The following is a 21,311-nucleotide window of genomic DNA, read 5'->3' as shown; positions in this document are numbered from 1 at the left end:
AAGCAGCATCAACCATAAGAAACCTGAATCTAAACTCCCAACACAGAATAACACAGGTAAGTAAGTGCACAACTTTCAACCTGTGAGAAAATCAAGCACAGCCACTGATGGCTGTGGGCTGCTGTATCTCTAAGCATCAGAGAAGAAAACCATGCACAGTCCTAACTCCCTCTCATTTCTCTACACAGAACAACTTTGCTGCCTCTGCTCAAGAAATCTTAGCACTTCACTGACCTCTTAGCACTTACATCCTGAGTGTGTTCAGCCAGCCAGGCTCCAATGACTGACCCGTGCTACTTTAGAAATGAAGGGGCTACCACGATTTCATCATTGCACCAAACAGTCAGTGCAAAATAAATGATAGCAAATGGATGCACAGGCATTATAATGAACAGCCCATAACCAAACTCCTTGCTTGCCTATAGCTTTCCAGGCTCAAACAAGTCATTAAGCAAATCATTCTTCTCTACCATGTGTTCTGTTGACAGAGAGCAGATACAGGCTAGGCTCAGCTAACTGTGGCTTTACAAGAGTCATCAACAGAGAACCGACAGGCATTTACTTGGCAAGAGCCATTCTTCCTGCATCTTACATGTGCACATTTCTGACCTGATCTAATCCAGAGTGCAGAGAATTGAACAGAACCAGGTGAGCACTGCAGTATCTGAACATGTCTGAACATATCTCAGGCCTCTTCAACAATCTTCAGTTTGTCCTGAAAGGCAAAAGGACTGTCCAGCTAAACCAGCTGAAGAGCTGCTTAACAACAACGTGCAAATCAACTGAGGCAAAGCCTGCTCGATCCCTGGCAGCCCCATGCACCAGGGCACAGAGCAGTCCTTGACCTCCTGCTCCCTGACTCTTTGCATAGTGCAGGCACAGCTGGGATCTTGGGCCAGAATCCTCAAAACTCTCAGTGCTCAGGGATTTTTGAATCAGCACTTTGCTGCTTTGCTCACGTGTTTGAGTTATGCCTGAAAGGCAAGCCCTGCTTGGTCACAGCCTTTATGATGCTGTGATTTCACAAACATCCAGAATAGAGCAGAAAAAGGAAAATCCTACTTATCCCTTTGCCTTCACAAGTTTATTCCCTACAAGACAATTCTTGGTACTTGACCTCAGCAGCGTACAAGGACCTCAAAACTGTCTGCTGCAGTAGAAACACTGCAAGATGAGAAATTACTGCATTGTTTATTTTATGGAGCAGAGCTGAACCTTTAGGTTATGAAAATGCAGTGCTGCTCCCTGGTATAGAACAGTGATTAACGCTTGTATCGAAGGACAATTCCCACATTTGCTTCCACTCTATGCCAGAAGATTGCCTTTGAATGAAGCTCTATTCTCCCCAGTGCAGGGCTTGATGTGCAACGCTCTCCTGCTGTTATTCCCTGCTTTATGCAGATACTTCACTAAGTCTGATATTAATCATCCTGGTACAAAACATTCTCCATCAATAACTGGAATCTAAAGAACCTTCACATTATTTGATTATGGGTGGGGAGTTACCTGTGTATTACCAACCCTTTGAGACACAGTACAACAACTTCAATTATTTACCTCTTGATGCTTGCAAATCACACATGCATACGTACATCAACAACGAGTCCAGGGGAAGAATTACTAACTATAAAAGAATCTAGCAAAACCCTGAAAACTCTCCAAAGTACAGCCTATATTATGCAGGGATTGATTTTGGTTTTTTGGATTGCTACGAGTGATTCCAGAAAGAAAAATACTTTCCATTCATACTGCAATACTGCTTGAAAAACATACATGCTTCCTCACAGAGACCCGCTGCAGAACAGAACATTTACTACAGATTACTTGTGGGCTTGCTTTATGTACTGTGAATCTTAAACAGTAAGAAGAATGATAAGGTGAGAAATGTGAGGTATTATTTATCTCACCCACCTCTGGAAAGCAGCTCTTAAAAAATAAGTTTTATATGGTGTAAATTACTGCACAAACCTTAACATAGTAGAATCACATCCAGGCAATCTCTGGACTTAATTCTCTCCTTCTCACTTAATCTGAACTACATGACAAGTAAATCCACTGCAGCACAATGAGTTACATCAGAAAATGGCACAAGATGCGATTCAAGTTGTGTGAATCATCTGGGAATATTCTGCCCTTCCACAGCTTATCAAGGAGCTGCACAACCTGAAATACAGCATCCAGTGCTCTTAAGTATGGTAAATCCTTTTATGCTCCCAAAGCAATAAAAGGAATCATACAACACAAACAAGAAGCAATATAGGCCCTTATCAAGATTATGACCCAAAATTAATCTATTAAAAAGTGTTGTGTGAAAACCTCTACGCCATCAATAACATTTTACAACAGAAGGTCTGGCAGATGGAAAAGCTCAGAACCACCTTAATCAGCAACATGCCCATCTCTCAGTTTTATCTTCCCAGATATCAACCTGCATTCGAGAGGGGTTACGTTCGTTCAAACACACACAGTTTAATGATCAACCCATTGGTTTGCCTCTTCTGAAATGAAGAGGTGTATAAATAGATCCAATTCTTCAACCCAGAACAGTCACACAGCAAAAAACTCTTAGCAGGAAAAGTCTCTGCATCCTGAACAACCAAAGAGTACCAGGGGCAGAAAAGATGAACATCATTCTAGTCTTTCTGTTCATTGCCCCACTTGCTCTTTCAGCTGGAGCTGAAAAGGATTCTTCCTCCTTTGATCCTGCTTTATCTCCCGAGACAAGATCAAGATTTGCCATGTTAGATGATGTTCGAATCTTAGCCAATGGACTCCTTGAGCTTGGGCACGGTCTTAAAGACTTTGTCCATAAGACAAAGGGGCAGATGAATGACATCTCTGAAAAACTTTACATTTTTGATAGGTCCTTTTATGAGCTCTCACTGCAAACGAGTGAAATCAAAGAAGAAGAAGAACAGCTCAGACAAACTACAGCCAGACTGCAAATCAACAATGAAGAGATAAAGAATCTCTCCCGGGAGATGAATTTGAAGATTGAAGACCTCATACAAAACAAAATCCAGCTGCAAGAGAAAGTATGGGGACTGGAAGACAAAGTCACTAAACTGGCCATTACCCAGCCTTCAATGGAAGAGACAAAGGAAATTTCTTCACTCAAAGTAAGTGGAGGTTGTGAAAGCCTCTGACACCCAAAGCCAAAGTAAACTGTAATGCTATTAGTGGGAGTTATGCAATAGAAGCTCATGTTTTATCTTCCTCTTCACTGTAGTACTACTGTGTATTTTGAGAAACAAATCACTGCAATAACCTTGTATGAATCAGTGCCTTCATCTGCCATATTGTTTATTCTGCAGTAAAACTCCCCAGTGTGACACCTGTGAAATAACAGCTCTTTCTCTCTTTTCCACTATTTTTTGCAAGTCACTATAAAGAAACTCTGTAATAACAATGGTAACAATTTTTTTGCAATCAGGAAAATGATGTGATTTCCAAGCCCATAGGTTTGTATGTCATCACCTCATTGCAAATCAATGCCCTAGGAACTGTCTGCTTAGTATAAAAGCAGGAAGTTTAAACCTTTTAAGAGGGACATCTATAGTACCTTTATGACCTCCAGGACAAAGAACCTTGCAAGTGTTAGCACGCTTTATGTCAATAAATGCAAGTATTTGGGGGGGGGGGGGGGGGGGGGGGGGTTGGGGTATAAGGCTTCCAATGGAAAAGGAAGTATTAACTGTATTTTGTGGAAGTATAAAAGGCTAAGCAACTTGTGTGAGAAAATACTGGATGTTTGTGTCAAAGCAGAATGATGAATCCAGATCTCCCAAATCCCAGGCTAATACCTTAAACACTGGGAACTGTTCCCTTTTTTGATCAGTGTCACAGATCTAGTTAGAATCAAGGGCCAACTTCATAGAACAAAATTGGTTTGGACATGAAAACTGAAGAAAAAAGCAGCAACAATGAAGCTCTACAAAGCTGCCAGAGTTTGTCTTAAAAAATGGGTGTTTGCTTCAGAGACAAAGAAATTCATCCCTTAAGGGGCAATGCAGGCAATCCTTTGGAAGAAGAAAGGCAATGATAAATGGTTTGTGCCTCTCAACACTGGCCCCATGACAAGAGTTATGGAGGCAGCACCACTGTGAATGTCTTCTGCTGCTTCTAACCACAACCTTCCTCCTACCCGCAGGCTTTCGTGGAGCAGCAGGACAATGACATCAAGCAGCTTCTCAAAGTTGTAGAGGACCAGCACACAGAACTCAACCGACAGCACAACCAAATACTGGAGCTGGAGAACAAGGTACCAGAACCATCTCTATTTCTCTTTCCAGAATTTGTGATCTCTCATAACACTGAAGGAGACAATGGCCTGACCATTCATTCTGCTCAGCCATCCCTCTTGTTCACAGTTGGGCAGTGTAGAGAATTATATATATAAGCAATTTTGACCACACACAGGTACCTACCGAAGCCAGGGGCTACGGCCAGAGCACATGATGACCAAGAACACAGCTCTGAAATACTGTCTAGCAACAGTGTATTCTGACTACTTCTTTTCTTTTTTATCTATCACATCACTGTTTTCCCATTGATCTTCTACCTCTTTCTTCTTTTCCAATATTCACTCCAACAGAGAGCCACATTCTGCAGTCCAACATGCGTCATCATAATGCTGGGTCTAACTGACATGCTCATATTTAATTTATTCCTAAGAGGAGGCTATAAAAGGAAAATGCATTTCAGCCTAAGGAATTGTGGGTTCTGTGCTCTTTAGATGTTGGTATTATTTGTCTACGTGATGTCACCTGAGGAAATAAGTTAAACCTGTTTGCCCATTAAGGGGCACCTAGTGAGAACAAGTCATTTACTCGCCTCATGCATCCTACCTTGTTTGAGCAGTGACATTCATGTGACTGAAATCCACCAGTGTGGTCCTAAAGTTATTTTTATGTTGTAAATTGGGTGTTCTAAAGGATTACATTCACAAGGAAAATTACTCTCTGCAGGACGTTGCTTGGCTTGATACATGAATCTCATCATTTCAGAGCCTTGGGAAATTAACAGCCTGTAATTATGGTTCTTTCAGCTAAACCACATTGAGCTCCAGGAACACGCAGAGAACTCCTTCGTGGAGGAGCTCACAGAACCAGAGGACACCCCTGTCCCTGTGCACAACACCACGGCTGTAACATACAGATCTGATGGTGAGACCTTCTCTCTTAGACATGACTATGCATGTATTTACAGCATGCTCTGTGAACATCTTGTGCTGGGTTTTAATAGTCAAAGACTGAAAGCAAAAGACTTCAGTTATATACAGTGCTCTGGGAAGGAGCTAGAATTCCTGCTTTAGGAAAAATGCCATCATCTGCTTAGCCCCAGTATACATGTATATCTCTGGGACGACATGGAATAACATCCAGTAATGCAGTAATCCTGTCCTCAATCCTCCTCCTCTATTCACCTCCTGTAAACACACGGTGTGATCATGCTTTTAGAGTCACTTCTGACATTGCCAACGTGGAGAGCATGAACAGAGAACTAATTTACTTCACAGTGGCTAATTATAAGATTTGGAAGAGCTTTCTTTGAAGTTGAAAGGCATTTTTGAACTGCAGCAATGGGAATGGTATTTATTGGGAATGTTACAAGAGGCAGGAAAGACCATTTGCCAGAGTTTAGTCTTAGTTCTTACAAACTTTCCAGAATCATCTAAATTGAAACCTTGCCTAATGTATGTCCAACCTACTACAGCTTGGCAGCTTCATCACCAAGCCCAAAGCAGTTTGTCCATTTCATGACATTTACTGTAAAATGAAATTACCAGGAAGATGGTTCAAGTCTTTGCTTTGGCTCTATCCTGTGCAGACAATGAAGTTACAAAGCTGAATGAAAACTTCCCACATCCAAACCAAGATTTGTGATTGTCTGCTCTTTGCTTTCCTAGGTACCGCTTCTGACTGCACTGCACTTTACAACAGTGGCACGCGGTCCAGTGGTGTCCACACTATTAAGCCCAATGGCTCCGAAGCTTTTGATGTCTACTGTGAAATGAAATTTGGTAAGACACCTGTGCTAGAAATAGTCTAATTTTCACCTCTTGTTTATAAAGAAGCAAGGACTTTCAACCATGTGATATAAATTAAGTGTATTTAAAAAAACCAAGCACCTTCGGCTATAGATAATGAAAATGACAATTATAAATGCCATTATATCACAACCATGAATAGATTTCCAAACCAAAGCAAACAGTAATTAGTAAATACCTTAGTAAAAATTTGTTTCATTAACAAAGCTCACTGCTTGAGACTTAAAATACGCCAAACTAAAGAGGTGAATCCTGGAGACAGGATTCCTGCATCATAGAATCATAGAATCCTAGAATAGTTAGGGTTGGAAAGGACCTTAAGATCATCTAGTTCCAACCCCCCTGCCATGGGCAGGGACACCTCACACTAAACCATATCACCCAAGGCTCTGTCCAGCCTGTTTGGGTGAGTCAGTAGATATGTATCATACATATCCAGAATTGTCATGGACCAGAAGGCACAGCACAAACCCAAGCTCTATCTTCGTAAGAAACCCATTTATCTGTTCCTTTTGCCACTAATCAGAGATAACACATCATTTGCCCAGTTCACTGTTTGCTGGTTTTTTCACCCTGCAATGCAGCACCACACAGTTGCTGCCCCATGCGTGTCCTGCCCAGCCTCCCTGCATGGTCCCTTGGCCACGGGTACCTGGAGAGCCTGAAAACATGCTGATGCAACCATGGCAAGGCCATGTGATTTGTCTGGATGTTTAAACATAAAGACATGGGATTGCTCCGTGCAAAAAGCTCCTTTGATTACATTTGCTGAAACTGGTAAAACAAGAGTGTAATGACCTGGTTAGGAGAAAGACTCTGCTGGAACCCCAGCATGGCCACAGCCTCCAACACTCCATACCTTCTGTGGAGGTGCCTTCCCTGCAGTCAAGCACTGTGAGCAGAGGGAGCCTGGAAATTTGACCAAATGTCTGGAACTTTTCATATCTCTTTTTTACCATTTTCTCTATGTCTGTGTTTCTCAGCCCTTACAAACAAATGGAGCCCAGTTAAGACAGCTTAACAAAGTAAGTCCAGTGAGCTGAGTTACCATGAGTGTGGCAGAGGACTCCAGAGGGGCTCCAACAGCCACATGTTCTGCTCAGCTGTGCCCACTTGAACTTCTTCCATGAAGATTTAAGCTAACTCATTCTACCTCAAGTTTGGAGCACTCAAGAGCACTCATGGACAGTTAATAAGGCCAAGGCCAGGCTGGATGGGGCTTTGAGCAACCTGCTCTAGTGGAGGGTGTCCCTGCCCATTGCAGGGGGGTTGGAACTAGATGAGCTTTAAGGTCTGTTCCAATTCAAATCATTCCAGGATTCTATGATTCTGTGAGTCAAACATTGCTCTCTGTACAGCTTAAAGGCTGTGAAGCTCAGTACATGTGCACTCATGTCTTTTGCAAAATGAAGAGTAAGTGGGATTCATACACAGCTACCTTCACTGCAAACCCATTTTCTTCTTTGGCATTGTGAGTTCACATAAGGGCAGCCCCAGCAATGCAGTCTGTAGGTCAGCAGCTGATGCTCTCAGTTACTTTCCATCTACTCTCGAATGTTTTAAACACTTAAGCCAGGCTTGGGACTTATTTCCCCTTCTCATTTGCAGGCAGTTCCTGGACTGTAATCCAGAAGAGAGTGGATGGATCACTAGATTTCAACCGAACCTGGGATGCCTACACAAATGGCTTTGGTGACCTCAATGGTAAAAATGCCTTTTTTTTTGGTGTCTTTTCTTTGTATCAGTTGATTTGAGAAGCTGAATCTTCTTACCGAAATGTGTTCACATGAAAGTAGGCAAAACCAAACAGCAAACTTGAGCAGTTTACCTAATCAGAACACCAGAAAATGCTTACCAGAGTAAAACTCTGAAAGATGCACTTCCAAATGTGTTTAGAAACTTCTGCTGAACCAAAACCAGAATGCTTTAAATGATATTTTAATTATCAATATTCTACTATTTATAAAAGCACTTCCGAAAGCCTTTAAAATAGAGACAAGTGCAAAACCTCAGCAAGCTGCTGTCACTGCCTTCTCTCAACCTTTTGGCAATCCTCCTTCCCTTTAAAACCACCACACGAACTTTTCCAACCTCAAAAGCACCTAAAGCTGTGTGTGTGTCCCTGCACAAACACCTCCAGTGTCTATGTGCAGTGGCCAATCCCCTCCATGGCTGGATAGGGTGAGGAAACACCCCTGTTTCCCTGTTAATCATCAACTCCGAATAATCTGTAGCACCAACGGCTGTCCAACAGCCTCCCAGTCCAGAGTATCTTCCCTATTTTTCTCATACAGTGAGTCTACTTTTGGTTAGACAACAGGTTGAATTTCTAGGCACAGCTAAGATCAAAACCTCATCAATGGGGGCAGCAATATTGACTTACTTCCACCTCTTTTACAATAAAGAGTTGCTCTATCTCAGCCTTTCCCACAATTTGAGACTGCAGCTCACAACTGAGGAACACTTTGACCTGCACAGTTTGATCATATTGAATGCTCCTTGACTGGTCTCCAATGAATTCCCACATACTACACCAACAAGAAGTCACATCTTTTCAGTGTCATCACTCTCAGCTATGTCCTAGTCAGCTCTGTGCTGCATAGTCTGAGATGATAAAATACAACAGGCTAAAATACAACAGGCTGCTCCTTATCTGTTAATTGTGGGAGTATTTTACTCCACCATCTTGTCTTATATTGCTTTAAATGCCACCTGTACGTACAGCACTCGCACTCAGCTACACAATTCCTACATGTGGCAATTACCATTGTGCACTGATACCTGCAGCACTGATAATAAGCTACTTAATTAATATAATTTATGAAACTAATTACACCAATTATCAAGAATTCTAGCAAAAGGAAAATGCTCAAGTTAAATTCACTTCGTACACAAGGGTATCAAACCCATGGTTCAGTTCTGCAGCTCCTTCCTTAAGAACGACAACAATTACAATTAGGTTTTATATATGTCATTTCCTTCATTCGTCACACAGTTGCAATTATGCATGTTTTAATTGTCTTGAGCTCCCTGCTAGAGTTTCATAAGAGGTGGAAAAGTTAAGAGAGAAGCTCCACTTCATTTCTATCTCTTGCCTTTATTGATCACTGGTGTGCAATTAGGGAGAAGTAAACAGAAAGAATGTAGCAGGAGACCTCTGAAAAGATCAACAGTCCCCAAGACTCAAATTATTGATTTAATTAAAGCAATGAATAAATCCCTTTAAATACTACATTTTCACACCTACTACCCACAGGTTATCTGCAAAAACAAATTCAACAGCAGTGTGAGCAATAAGGGGTTTAAGGAAAGTTTAGCACATAACCCCTTCCCTTCTAACTCTGCGTCGTGACTTCTGTCCCCTAATCCTCCTCTCTGACATCTCTTGATTCTGACATTCCACAGCTTATTTGAGCACATATTTTCATCTACTGATATTCTAAAGGTGAATCAGCTCAAGTATGAGTTAGAAATCTGCAAACCATGGGGGGGTTCATGTCTACTCCTGTATTAACAGCATCTATTTACAACTTTGCAGAGGAATTCTGGCTCGGCCTCAACAAGATCTATTCCATTACTAAGCAAGGAGACTACATCTTACGGATAGAGCTGCAGGACTGGAAAGATAATAAACGTTACATCGAGTATGCATTCAGTTTGGGAGGCCCCGAAACAGACTACACCCTCCAGCTTTCACGGATGTTTGGGAGCATCCCCAATGCCCTGCCAGAGGAGACAGAACTGCGGTTCTCAACTGCAGACCATGAAGCAAACATCACAAATGACTTCAACTGCCCAGAAAACTACCTAGGTATCAGTATGCTGGGTATATTAACATGGGTGTTACTTTGCTATATGAATGATGGCTGTGGGTAGAATGCTTTAGTGGGTAGTTACTGATACTAGCCTGGCTTTAAATAAAGAAAAGAGAGGGTAGCAGCATCTTTTCATTTGCAAAAGATGGGTTTTGTTGGCAGACAGCACAGTCCTACAGCAAGGCACCATCATTCTATTTTATAGATAGGTAAAACTACAGCATAGTGAGGGCTGTGCACCATCAGAAACAGAACTAGCAGCACCAGTTGAAATAAAACCCCAGGATGAGATTCTAAGCTATGAAGTAAAAACCAGCTCTTCCTCTGATGCTGGTCTGGTGTGGCAGCCCTAGGTTGGCCAGTTTAATCCCTCCTTGCAATAAAAACAGAAGACAAAGTTGACTCTTAACTCAATTTTGACTATAACCCAAAAGTTAAGAATGATGGTTAGATGTGGCTTGGAGCAAGCTGCTCTAGTGGAAGGTGTCCCTGCCTGTGGCAGGGGGCTGGAACTGGATGAGCTTTAAGGTCCCTTCCAACCCAAACCATTCTAGGATTCTATGATGAGTTTTCATTCAAAGGCAGATTTTTGCTGTTTGTCAAGTATAACCAGTATAATTACCCTCAAAAGAGCAAGAGAGATGCAAGGCTGAAGATACTTCTCCTTAAAGCTAATTTGGTTAAAGGAGTCCTAATTCTTTGATTTTCTGAAGCTTTTATGCTTTGCCAGTTTATAGCAAAAAGCAAACAATTGAAAAAGCAATTAAATGATTAAACCAGAGAATACAGAATTGCCCTCCAGACATCCTCTTCATGCAACAAACATTCTGTACGTCATTCTAAGCTTGAAAATTGTTATTGTCTGAACCAATGTCGAGAGCATTACTTGGCTCCAGTGATCATAAAACAGATGGCCAATGACTTCCAAAGTGCTAAACTTTCTTTCTGAGCACAGAGTTGCTGCCAGTCCTTTGCAAGCATAATTGAGCTTATGATTTAAGCTTGAGATTAAGGACACCAGCCGATAAAAAAAAGAGAATTTGCTTACTTAAGGCTCTTTTGCTTACTTCAGCCTCTTGCGGATGCAGAGATTTAACTATTTGTACCTGAGACAAATACCAGCAAACCAGAAAGTCAGTTGAAGAGGGTCACATGAAACATGGAAGTGTGAAGCTAACTTCTTCAATGTCCTAATTCAGTGGTATCATATTTGTGTGTGCAGCTTTCTCTGCATCACTACTTTGACATGAAGCAGGCAATAACAGGGAGCACAGTGTCTTTGTATTGCCCCTCAACTTGCAAGTGTAAGTGGGGATAGCTACAAGAATCATTTTGTTTGGGTAGACTGGGTAATTGTCCCTTTCGCTGGAAGGTTCATGTTGGAACAGGAGCTGAGCACAGAGTGTCAGAACACAACTGACATTACAATATTTTTCCTTAGGAGGCTGGTGGCACAGTGAATGTGAGGAAACCAATCTGAATGGGAAATACGTCACACCAAGGTCCAGAGTAAGACCAGAGAGAAAGAAAGGCTTATACTGGAAGCCTAAGAAAGGAAGATACTACTTGCTCAAGTCAACCAAAATAATGATACACCCAACAGATCTAAAGAGTTTTGACTTTACTCAACCCAATGTAATTTAATCCAGAACATACACACTGAACATTACTACATCAAAGAAGTTCATGTTATGTTTAATAACAGATGCATGTCTAAATCCATACACTGTATGGTGTATTCTCCAATACATAAAACTGAGGCATTTGCGATGGTCTTACAGTAGGTTTGGTGAGTATTCCCATTCACTCGAGCCCCAGGGTCAATGTGCTATAACTTTCATGGAGCTTTTACCTCCATTGGATGAAACTCTCGTGCCTGGGAATCAACCACCTATTCGTGTATTAGATATTACTGCTTGGAGGAATGGGTTTTCAGGCTGCTGCGTTCATTTCTGGGTTGTGCAGAAGGGAACACACAAAGTGTTTCAGTAAATGAAGTGCTGGCAAAATGCTTTGGAGGACATTTAGAAAAATGAAATCTTGTTTCAGAAGGTATCTAAATTTGATGTTTGGTTCGTGTTATTGTGGAATGTTTCCATGAGCAAATGAAAGATGGGCAATTGCTCATTTTAGGGTTCTGTTTATTTCCAGACAAGTTTTCAGCAGTGTAACTCAGGCCAGTCTTCACTAAAGCACTGTATTGTGCAGCTATAGAGGCGTACACACACATCGAGCAATCTTTCAGATATCACACTTTGAAGAACTACTTAAAAGCCAAGCTTCAAAGCCTACTAAAATGAGTAGATCTTTTCTTCTTGTCTGAAACGGAACCAGAGCCATCCCTTTCCGATCTTTTAGCACACCTAACTAAGAAATAGAACAAAAGACCTAGTGAGCACACAATGAAACACTTCTCAAATAGAGAACAACTGCCTGTGGGCAACTCCAATGGAGTCCATGCTACCAGCCAACAAACCCTGGAGGCACAACCTACATGACAGTGTTGGACTCCTGCTCCTGGAACACATTCACATTTGTTTAACTTCAGCTGCAGAATACTGCAAAGCAGAAGGACTATTGACATGCTTGTGGATGGATGGCCATGGAACTGCTGACTGACAAAGACCCCAATTCTGCAGTTACATTGAGTCATATTGACTTGTGCATCTTACCTAACTTCTATATCTTACCTAACTTGTATATCTTACCTAACCCTTGTACAGTATGGATTTTTTTATCTCAACATTTGCAAATGTACAGAAAATGGTTTTAAACTGTAATTTAAGACTGAAACAACTGTGAGTAGAACATGCCAATTACAGAAAAATTGCAAAACTACTTTTACCTCTTGTGGTTTTAATACAAAGAAGAGATGACAGAGTGCTGCTTATTTGTACCAGTGTGTTGTAATGTTTAATTACCTGTCCAACCTCTAACAATAAATATACATCAAAGAAATCAAAGAAAATAAATAAATATAGCTTTTGAAAAGACATGAGATAGGGAACCTGACTAAACTCTTTCCTGTAAGCTTTGCCTTTGTCCTGAGTTCAGGAGTAGCAGTCGTTTTTCCTCCTTCTTAGTAGCTGGTGCAGCGCTGTGTTTTGACTTTCAGCCTGGAAACAGCGCTGATAACATCAACGTTTTTAGTTACTGCTCAAATGTTTACTCTGACCAAGGACTTTCTGAGCCTCATGCTCTGCCAGGGAGGAGGGGAACCCGGGAGGAAGCAGAGACAGGACACCTGACCCAAACTAACCAAAGAGGTATTCCATACCACAGCATGTCATGCCCAGGAGGTAAACTGAGAGCTACCAGGAAGGGCTGGTTCACTGCTCAGTCAGGCTGGGTATTGACAGGTGGTATTGTATTCTCTTCCCTTGTTATTTCCCTTATCATTATTATTATTGGTTTGTGTTATACCTTAGTTACTGGACTTCTCTTATCTCCACCCGTGGGAGTTACACTCTTGATTCTCCTCCCCATCCCTCTGGGAGAGGGTGGGAGGAAGGGGGGAAGTGAGAGAGAAAGTGCATGGGTGATATACAGCTGAGCTTAAACCACAACAGCTTTACATAAAACTGGTTTGTATTTATCTAAATTTCACAACAAGAAGTAACAGATTTGGTGAGTAAGTTGCTGAAATTACCCAGCTGAGGAAGACAATACCACCCAGACATGTAATGTCTTCAAAGACAGTTTGAAAAAGCTTTAAACGAATAGTGGTACATAATGAAATCTGCTTCCTGCCTGGGATTACTTATAGAATGTTACTGTTTTCCAAGATACTTTAGAAAAATCATAGAATCATAGATTAGTTTGGGTTGGAAAGGACCTTGAGGTTATCTGGTTCCAACCCCCTGCCATGGGCAGGGACACCTCACACTAAACCAGCTCACCCAAGGCTCTGTCCAACCTGGCCTTGAACACTGCCAGGGATGGAGCATTCACAACTTCCCTGGGCAACCCATTCCAGTGCCTCACCACCCTTACAATAAAGAGTTTCTTCCTTATATCCAATCTAAACCTCCTCTGTTTAAGTTTCAACCCGTTACACCTTGTCCTATCACTACAGTCCCTAATGAAGAGTCCCTCACCAGCATCTTTATAAGCCCCCTTCAGATAAAATTTCTTATCTTCCAGGTCCTCAGAAGACTTTTTTTCAAGTACTGTAAATAAACTGTTTTTAAGTCAAAAAGGAAATATGAACAAAGGGATTAGGCATTTTCTTCATTTCTATCCTTCTCTTTAAAGAAGTAAGTCACTGAAAGTGTCAGAAAGTATTAAAACAATAAGAGAATGTCTTTAGCACACAGGCCAAGAAAAAGCCTCCATAAAACTGAAAAGAATACAGCTAAATTTCACTGTGAATGTGGGGAAACAGAGAAACCTCTCCCATGTTCTTGATCACAGCCAAGTTTTAGGCAAATATGTTTGTCCCTTCACATCTGTGCATTTTCTGCTGTGTCAGTGCAGACCCTTTTTGTGCCTCTGGCACAGCAGAGCAACTGATACAGCAAGTTTTGCAACAAACCTGATGATAAAGAAGGAATTTCCAGACTTGCCAGTCTCAGGCCCTGAAATGTGAAGGGTATTTCAAAATCCTGACCTGTATGTGGTGTTTGGAACGTAGACATCCCTGGCAGGGAACTCCAGGATTTCTCTTGTAGGTCTAACTCGGCTGTCTGGGTAAAGTTTGACTTGCAGCAGCTCTGGAGTCAGACAGTAATGGGGATTCTCTGGAGCTGGAGAGATGTCTATCTTTAATTGAGCTGTAAGTAGAAAATGATTTTATTACAATGAACAGAATTTAGACCAAAAAGCATTTTCATACCTTGTTTCTTCAGGTTAATATCCTATATATTATTTTCATCAAGAAATAAAATTATAAGTTACAGCCAATGTGGATTTGTTAAAAACCCAGTGAAAAATTGTATGTTTAAAGCGTTAAAAATAAAAGTGAATCAAACTGGTATCTACGGCAACTGGGATACCAGATAATGAGAACCAATGGAAAAGATGGATTTTAACAAGTCCCTGTTGCTGTTCTCATAGGCAAGCTGGGGAAATACAGTACAGATAATGCTACTGTGAGGCCCAGCTATTGTTAGAAACAATAGAATCACAGAATAGTTTGGGCTGGAAAAGACCTTAAGATCATCCAGTTCCAACTCCCCTGCCGGCAGGGATGCCTCACACTAGACCATGTTGCCCAAGGCTCTGTCCAACCTGGTCTTCAACACTGCCAGGGATGGAGCATTTACCACTTCTCTTGGCACCCTGTGCCCGTGCCTCAACACCCTCACAGTAAAGAACTTCTTCCTTAGATCTAATCTGAATTTCCTCTTTTTCAATATGAACCCATCATCCCTTGTCTCATCAGTAATATTGCCTATCAAACTGTAGGGATACATCAGAAGTTGCTGAAAGCTGATCTGCACTGAGACTGCTGAGTATTTTCCTTGGCCAGTCAGGGGACAGCACTGACACCACATTTATTGGTGGTGGATGGCACTGAAGCTGGAATCACTGTAAACAACTAGAAGCCAGGACAGTAGGAGAAGTGGCATCACATGACTAAGGTGAAACAAAGAAGAGCAAAGGATTTGCATTGAGAAGGAGAAGACAAACACATAATTGGCATGCATCAGCCCTGTAGAAAAGGCCTGGGTGAGAGCAGTGACAATAAGCCAACATCCAGAAGAAAGCTACAACCATTCTAAGATGTGTTAGTGCAGTGTCATGTGTAAACCACTGCAAATTTGTCTGCTTTACTTGGCATGAGGGCTTCAGGGGAGTAGCGTGGCTGGTTTAGAGCTTGAAGAAAAGCATGGACAAACTAAAGAAACTCTACCAGAGGGTAACAGGCTATTTTACAATCACAGCCTTTGAGGAAGGGCAGAAAACCCCCTGAGACTGGTTAGGCTACAAACCAGAGGAGGATAAGAGTGAACTAATAACAGTATTCAACCACTTGAAAGGCGAGAAAACTGCCCTGAGGGCATGCCAGACCATCATCAGATTAATTTGCAGCAAGGTAATTTTGCAAAGTTTTCTTAATACCTAACCTCCCTCCAAGGACAGCTGAGTGCAGGAAGGGATGAACTGAGGAAGCAGTAGGATTGCTGTCACTGGAGATTTTTAAGAACAGGTTAAGTAAATATTGTCAGAAATAGCGCAGGTCAGGGGCCTGTTTCACTGCTGGTGTGCCAGCATTTCTATTCCCCTTTCTCAAACAGAGGTGGAGTCTGTTACTATTAACTAAGTGAGAGCCAGGAAAGAGATCTCTCAGCTAGAGAGTGGTATTTTACTCAGTGGTATTTTATAAAGGCTCCTCAGCCCCTGATGGGTTTAGGGCTTTGGGGCTTCCATCCTCACCTCACAGATACTACTCTTAGTGTGACAGGAGTTGCATGTGCACACAGACCAGTGAAATACCTGCCCAAATGCCATATTCAGTGCTCGTGGCCTACAAGGGATTGATGTCAATGACTTTGTAGGGGGCTTTTTCACCTGCTGATTTATAAGAAGTGGATGGCTACAGGGAAGAACTAACCAAATACCTTAGTGCATGTGAGCCAGAAACATCTCATTCAATACCTGTGATAGGTCTCAGTCTCCGCAGCACTGATGACGGCCGCTTCATGTCAACAAGGAACTTGTACAGATCATCATCACTCAGGCGATCACCCTCCTGTGGGATGTTAGCAAGTAAACAGTTATCTACACAACACTTCAGGATTGCGAGAGAATGAATAAACCATCTAATACTACAGACTCTTTCCCCGATACCAAAATGTACCTTCCCAGAACAAGGTGTTAACATTAACATGCTAAATTACAGTTCATTTCTCCATCCTTTTCCCTACTTTTTTCCCTTATTAATCATCACGACAGCTGCAGGAACTTCTAATTGAAAACCTTTTCTCTCCCCATCAATATTATCTTTTCCCAAACTGAAAATGGCTGTTAGAAGATTCCCCCCCAAATATCCAATTTTTAGCAAGGATAATAGTTTGAAAAAGTATCCGTCATTCAAGTAGTGATCCTTGTTCCTTCTCTGCCTTTTCTTGGGTATGAGTCTAAAAGAGCCTCACTTCACAGGAGAAGTGTTAAGAAGTGGTGGGAAGCAGGAGGAGTCTGCTGTCAGCTTTCCTTGTGCCACATGCTGGTAGCTCAGAACTTTGTTAATTATAGAAAATGTACCTCTGCCATCCTATAAGTATCCAAAAAGCAGAAGATACCTGATCACAATGGTAATAAGTCACAGTATGACAAAAAAGAAGCAAAGAGAAGGAGAAAACCACTCAGTACTCAATGGAAGACAACGAAGGGAAGATAAAAAATAAAAGAAGAATCGAGCTTAGAATCCTCAATCAACACTAGGCAATTTTTAAAGGACAAATTAATAAAAGAATCTGTTTGAAAGCTGTCAAGTGAAAGCAACCTCAACAAAGGAAATAAATAAAGGCGTTTGTAAATCATTAATATCTTAGTGACCAGGTTTAAACTGCTGTGTATTACTTCTCACTTCCTACATGTTGGGTTCCTACATTTCGGAACTAGATTTTATCAACACCCCAAGTCAAAGGAACTTCCTGTGCTGCTGTCACTGGGACCCCAGAGGTACCATTCACAGAGCTCAATTCCAGTCATTGTGAGTTTCAGGATAGCACAGAGCACCAGAGGTGTGAGTAGCCCTCCACTTCCCTGGTTTGCACCAGTATAACCCAATGCCCTTGGTGACATTTCTCCTTGTTTACACAACTTATTTAAGAGCAGACTTTGGATGGCTACCCCCAGTGAAAGTGGCACGGAACCAAAACAATCAGAAAGGGAAAAAGAGAGAGTTCAACCAACTTTCAATATATAGAACCTAAATCTTTGTATTCCCAATGATTGAGAAATCAGTCCAAAAAGTAGCTGGTTATACAACAGTAAATTCCTTTTTAAACACAATGTCACAAAGGTGACATTGAAGTAACGATTTTCCTTAACCAGATGTGGCATTAAGCAAATCTTAGCAAAAATCAATGGACTGAAACAATTTTCTAAGCTTAACTAAAAAATTTATTATGTTTAATGGTGGTTTTTAATGCTTCTCAGGAAAACCCCAACCTCTGGCTAAGAAGAGTTGCCACTCAGCAAAGCAGCATCAAAGTGACGTGCTTTGCTTTCTCAGGTATCCCGGGATGTGGCCAGGGAACTGATGCCAACCTCAAACCACATTGATGAACCTGGTTCTGATGAAACTGCTGATGTTTCAATGGATTGTCTATCACCCAATGAAACCAAAGGAGTCTAATGACCATCAGAAGAAGGCTATGCAACTCCTGGACTAGGAGAAATATCTGAAATACTTTTTGGTACATACTAACCCAAAGAAGTCATCCTCAGGTTTGTGAACTTTCTTTTATAAGCACTTTTCCAAACAGCATTTAACAAAAGGCCAGGCAAGGATTTTTCCATGTTAGAAAAAACCTGGGGCAAAATAAACCAGTGTTCTCCTGGAGAGACCCAGTTCTATTAGTTGGAGTCACTATGCCATAATGATGTTTTATCATTCAAGTCAAAACTAGCTAATAATTCCAATTCCATAAAGTAATTATCCACAGTAACCTTAATGAAAGAATCCACCAATGGACTCTGGACCCTCAGAATTAAGCACATGATAAAACAAACCTACTGCATGCTGCTCAAAGACATCGTGTGATGAGGGAACAGATACTCCATGCATTGAAAACATCCCAAATTAATCACTCAGGTCTAAACTGACTTCACCTGATCAAATCACTCTGTCCAAGGAGCAACTCCTTAATTAAACAGCTTCATACAATACCTGTTTAAAGAAGTTTGTCACTGTCAGAGTAGCTGGTCTAAAACTGCTCAGATTGCAAGCCTCATCCCCACTCGTGGTTCTCTCTAACGAACGCCTCCCGACAATACTGGAATTCCTCCTCTCTGACCATGATCCTTTACGTTCTTCAAGAAATAAAAGCAAAAAGGGAGAGGAATTACCAAAAAAAAAAAAGAAGAAAAACAATAGCCCAAGAGTCTACTTTTGTTCCAACCAGGATTTTCTACACAGGAAAATAGGTGCTGCATTCAGAAATTATGCAATAAGCGTGATAGAAGAGGTGGTTATGCCAAGACAATCACACTCCTGAGGCATCAGGAGGCTATGAAGCACAGCTGACTACTTCTGCTCCTCTCACAGCAACCTCACCCCAGTGCCTTACTGCTATTATAAAAGTCTTTATCGTGTGGAGATTTATGTGTTTCTCTTGCTCTGAAAGATGATGAAGTTGGCAGTTTTGGGGATGCTGAAGAGCAGTTTCAGATGAGCTATGCGGTTCACAAAGATTAATCCACTCCTTTGGAAAATGTTCATCAGCCTGTAACGCTCTCTCAGTCTTAGAAGCTTGGTTTTAAATAATATAACAGATGGTTTGCTTGTAAAATCCTTGAAAGATAAATCCATTTGTTATCATGGACTTTATTTCAACCATGACCAAAGACTATCAGAAGGCTCAGGGCAGGGGGAGGAAAGCGCTAAAGGAGCAATGGAAGCTACAGTGTATGAATCAAGACTTCAGTAAACTCTGGATTTGTCCACATTCCCTCATGCAGATGTACTGTACCTCCTGTGCCAACTTCAACTTCCGTGGAGTCTCTTTCCAAGCTTCCAGCGCTGCTCACAATGTTCATTAAGTGAATGGCTGTCCAGGCAAATGGCATCCGATACTTGCCTAGTCTTTGGCAAAACTGTTCTGCCTGGCATTTCAGTTTTTCCAGCTTCTCCTTATTCTGTGAATATTTAATCCAAGAGATTAAAAGGAGAGGAATAGGAGCAAAGGTTCATATAGGAAAATCAGTAATAGTGGTATCTTTTCTAACTTGCAGTGATTTTGTGCTTCAATAGCACCTTCTAGAGGAGAATCACTAAGTGCTGTGCAAACAGACCTGTGCTTCACAAAGCTGCCATCAGGCCAACAGGACCAGATGTGGGACAGCTGGATAGCCCTAAAGCCGTGGCTTCATGCTCCTCCTGAACAGCCTGTCAAATCCCAGTGAGTTCATCTGCCCACTGCCCTTTCACAAAATGCTGAATTTAACTCTATGAAGTCTGAAATGGCCTTTCCTAATGTGATTTTAAGCCAGACACAGGGTTAGGTGAAAACAGAGCACTGTTGCTCACATTCTTCTAGCTCAGGATACGCTTATGCACTTTACTGGGAAGGAGATCTTGACAAATCACCTTTTCACCCACATTCCCAAACATCCTACAACTCCTAGTCCAAAATTTCACCTAGGCACATGTCAACTTAGTGATCACAGGAAATGTAAGGTTTTTACTTATGTTACTTATATACCTGAGGTGAAAACATCCATTTTTCATATTGTGGTGGAGTGATACAAGGACAGAGATAGACCAAAACTGTGAACTTCTTCAGCTAAAACATATACTAGAACTTTAGGAAGGTAAAACTTTGTTAGAATTTGACTGAAACTAACAAATGAACATCCCAGTTCCTTTGAAAAAGCCATAATGGAAAGCCTCTGATCACAGGAAGCACTGGCATCTCTGTTTTGCCCTTCATCCTGTCCTCACTGTTACCCTTTGATCTTCACTTGGCTTAACCCAAGTGTACAAGAAACTAGGAGCCATTTCTGAGATCCATAAGCACTGCTTCATATTGCATGTACTCAAGGTTTCCTTTACAAGCTTACCTGCACCTCACAAACTGGAGCTGTGAAACAATATACTGAGCTCAAGTTAGAGATCTCTCCTTCTCACTGCTAGTAAAAGCAGAGACTTGCAATACTATAACCACTGTTGTAATGGAGAAAGCACTTCAGAAAAACAAATACCAGGTGAAAAGACCACAGCCAGTCCATAGTCCAGGTGCCACTGAATGCTGCAGGTGCTACCAGCATTCCTGAACCTATCAACTACAATTCCCACCCAGACACCAATGTACTACAATGAGCAACCTGCTGTCAACTGCAGGGAATAAGACTCCTCCCTGTGAGGAACCTCTGCTTTTAGTTCTACAAGCAGACAGGCTGCATTTAAACATGGGAAGGAAAGGCAAATAATCAATCCAATTGGGCAGGTCCATCCCATTTGCGGCACTTGGGAATGGCCAGGACATTGCCCAAACTGTTGAAGGCAGGGATTAAAGGAAGAATGTTAATGAGAAACAAAACACTGAATTTACACAAATACAAATTATTCTTACTATATGTAAAAAGAACTGCTGTTGAGTGTGGCCCTTCTTATAAATATTATTACAAACATTCAAAGAAAAAGGAAAATCAGCAGAAAAAAAGAACCAGAAATGCCCTGCAATTCAAAACCAGGTCTGATGGATAATCTCCTGTTAACGTATGTCATCCACTTTGTGACCCTTCTAGAAGAAGGCAGAGGTACTGTGATGGGGTTA

At 41.5% G+C, this 21,311-nt stretch overlaps 2 protein-coding genes across 7 annotated transcripts in view; one reads left to right on the top strand and one right to left on the bottom strand.

The window, feature by feature from the left end:
* Positions 1-21,311, bottom strand: part of DOCK7 (dedicator of cytokinesis 7) — a 109,082-nt gene that overhangs the window by 51,215 nt on the left and 36,556 nt on the right. For all 6 annotated transcript variants that reach the window (XM_034064365.1, XM_034064361.1, XM_034064362.1 and 3 more), the window contains exons 11-14: positions 19,506-19,671; positions 18,704-18,846; positions 16,465-16,558; positions 14,474-14,636 (exon numbers count right to left, since the gene is read on the bottom strand). In XM_034064365.1, the coding sequence (XP_033920256.1) occupies positions 14,474-14,636; positions 16,465-16,558; positions 18,704-18,846; positions 19,506-19,671 (566 nt within the window). The remainder of the gene's footprint in view (positions 1-14,473; positions 14,637-16,464; positions 16,559-18,703; positions 18,847-19,505; positions 19,672-21,311) is intronic.
* Positions 2,622-11,627, top strand: ANGPTL3 (angiopoietin like 3). The gene is made up of 7 exons (XM_034064367.1): positions 2,622-3,119; positions 4,151-4,261; positions 5,048-5,165; positions 5,909-6,022; positions 7,658-7,753; positions 9,588-9,860; positions 11,306-11,627. The coding sequence occupies exons 1-7, from the start codon at positions 2,622-2,624 to the stop codon at positions 11,506-11,508; spliced, it is 1,413 nt and encodes a 470-aa protein (XP_033920258.1). The 3' UTR covers positions 11,509-11,627.

Source organism: Melopsittacus undulatus, chromosome 6 (assembly GCF_012275295.1).
Source record: "Melopsittacus undulatus isolate bMelUnd1 chromosome 6, bMelUnd1.mat.Z, whole genome shotgun sequence".
Taxonomy (NCBI): domain Eukaryota; kingdom Metazoa; phylum Chordata; class Aves; order Psittaciformes; family Psittaculidae; genus Melopsittacus; species Melopsittacus undulatus.
The sequence above is the reverse complement of the archived record's forward strand: the minus strand, read 5'-3'. Positions and strand labels throughout refer to the sequence as shown.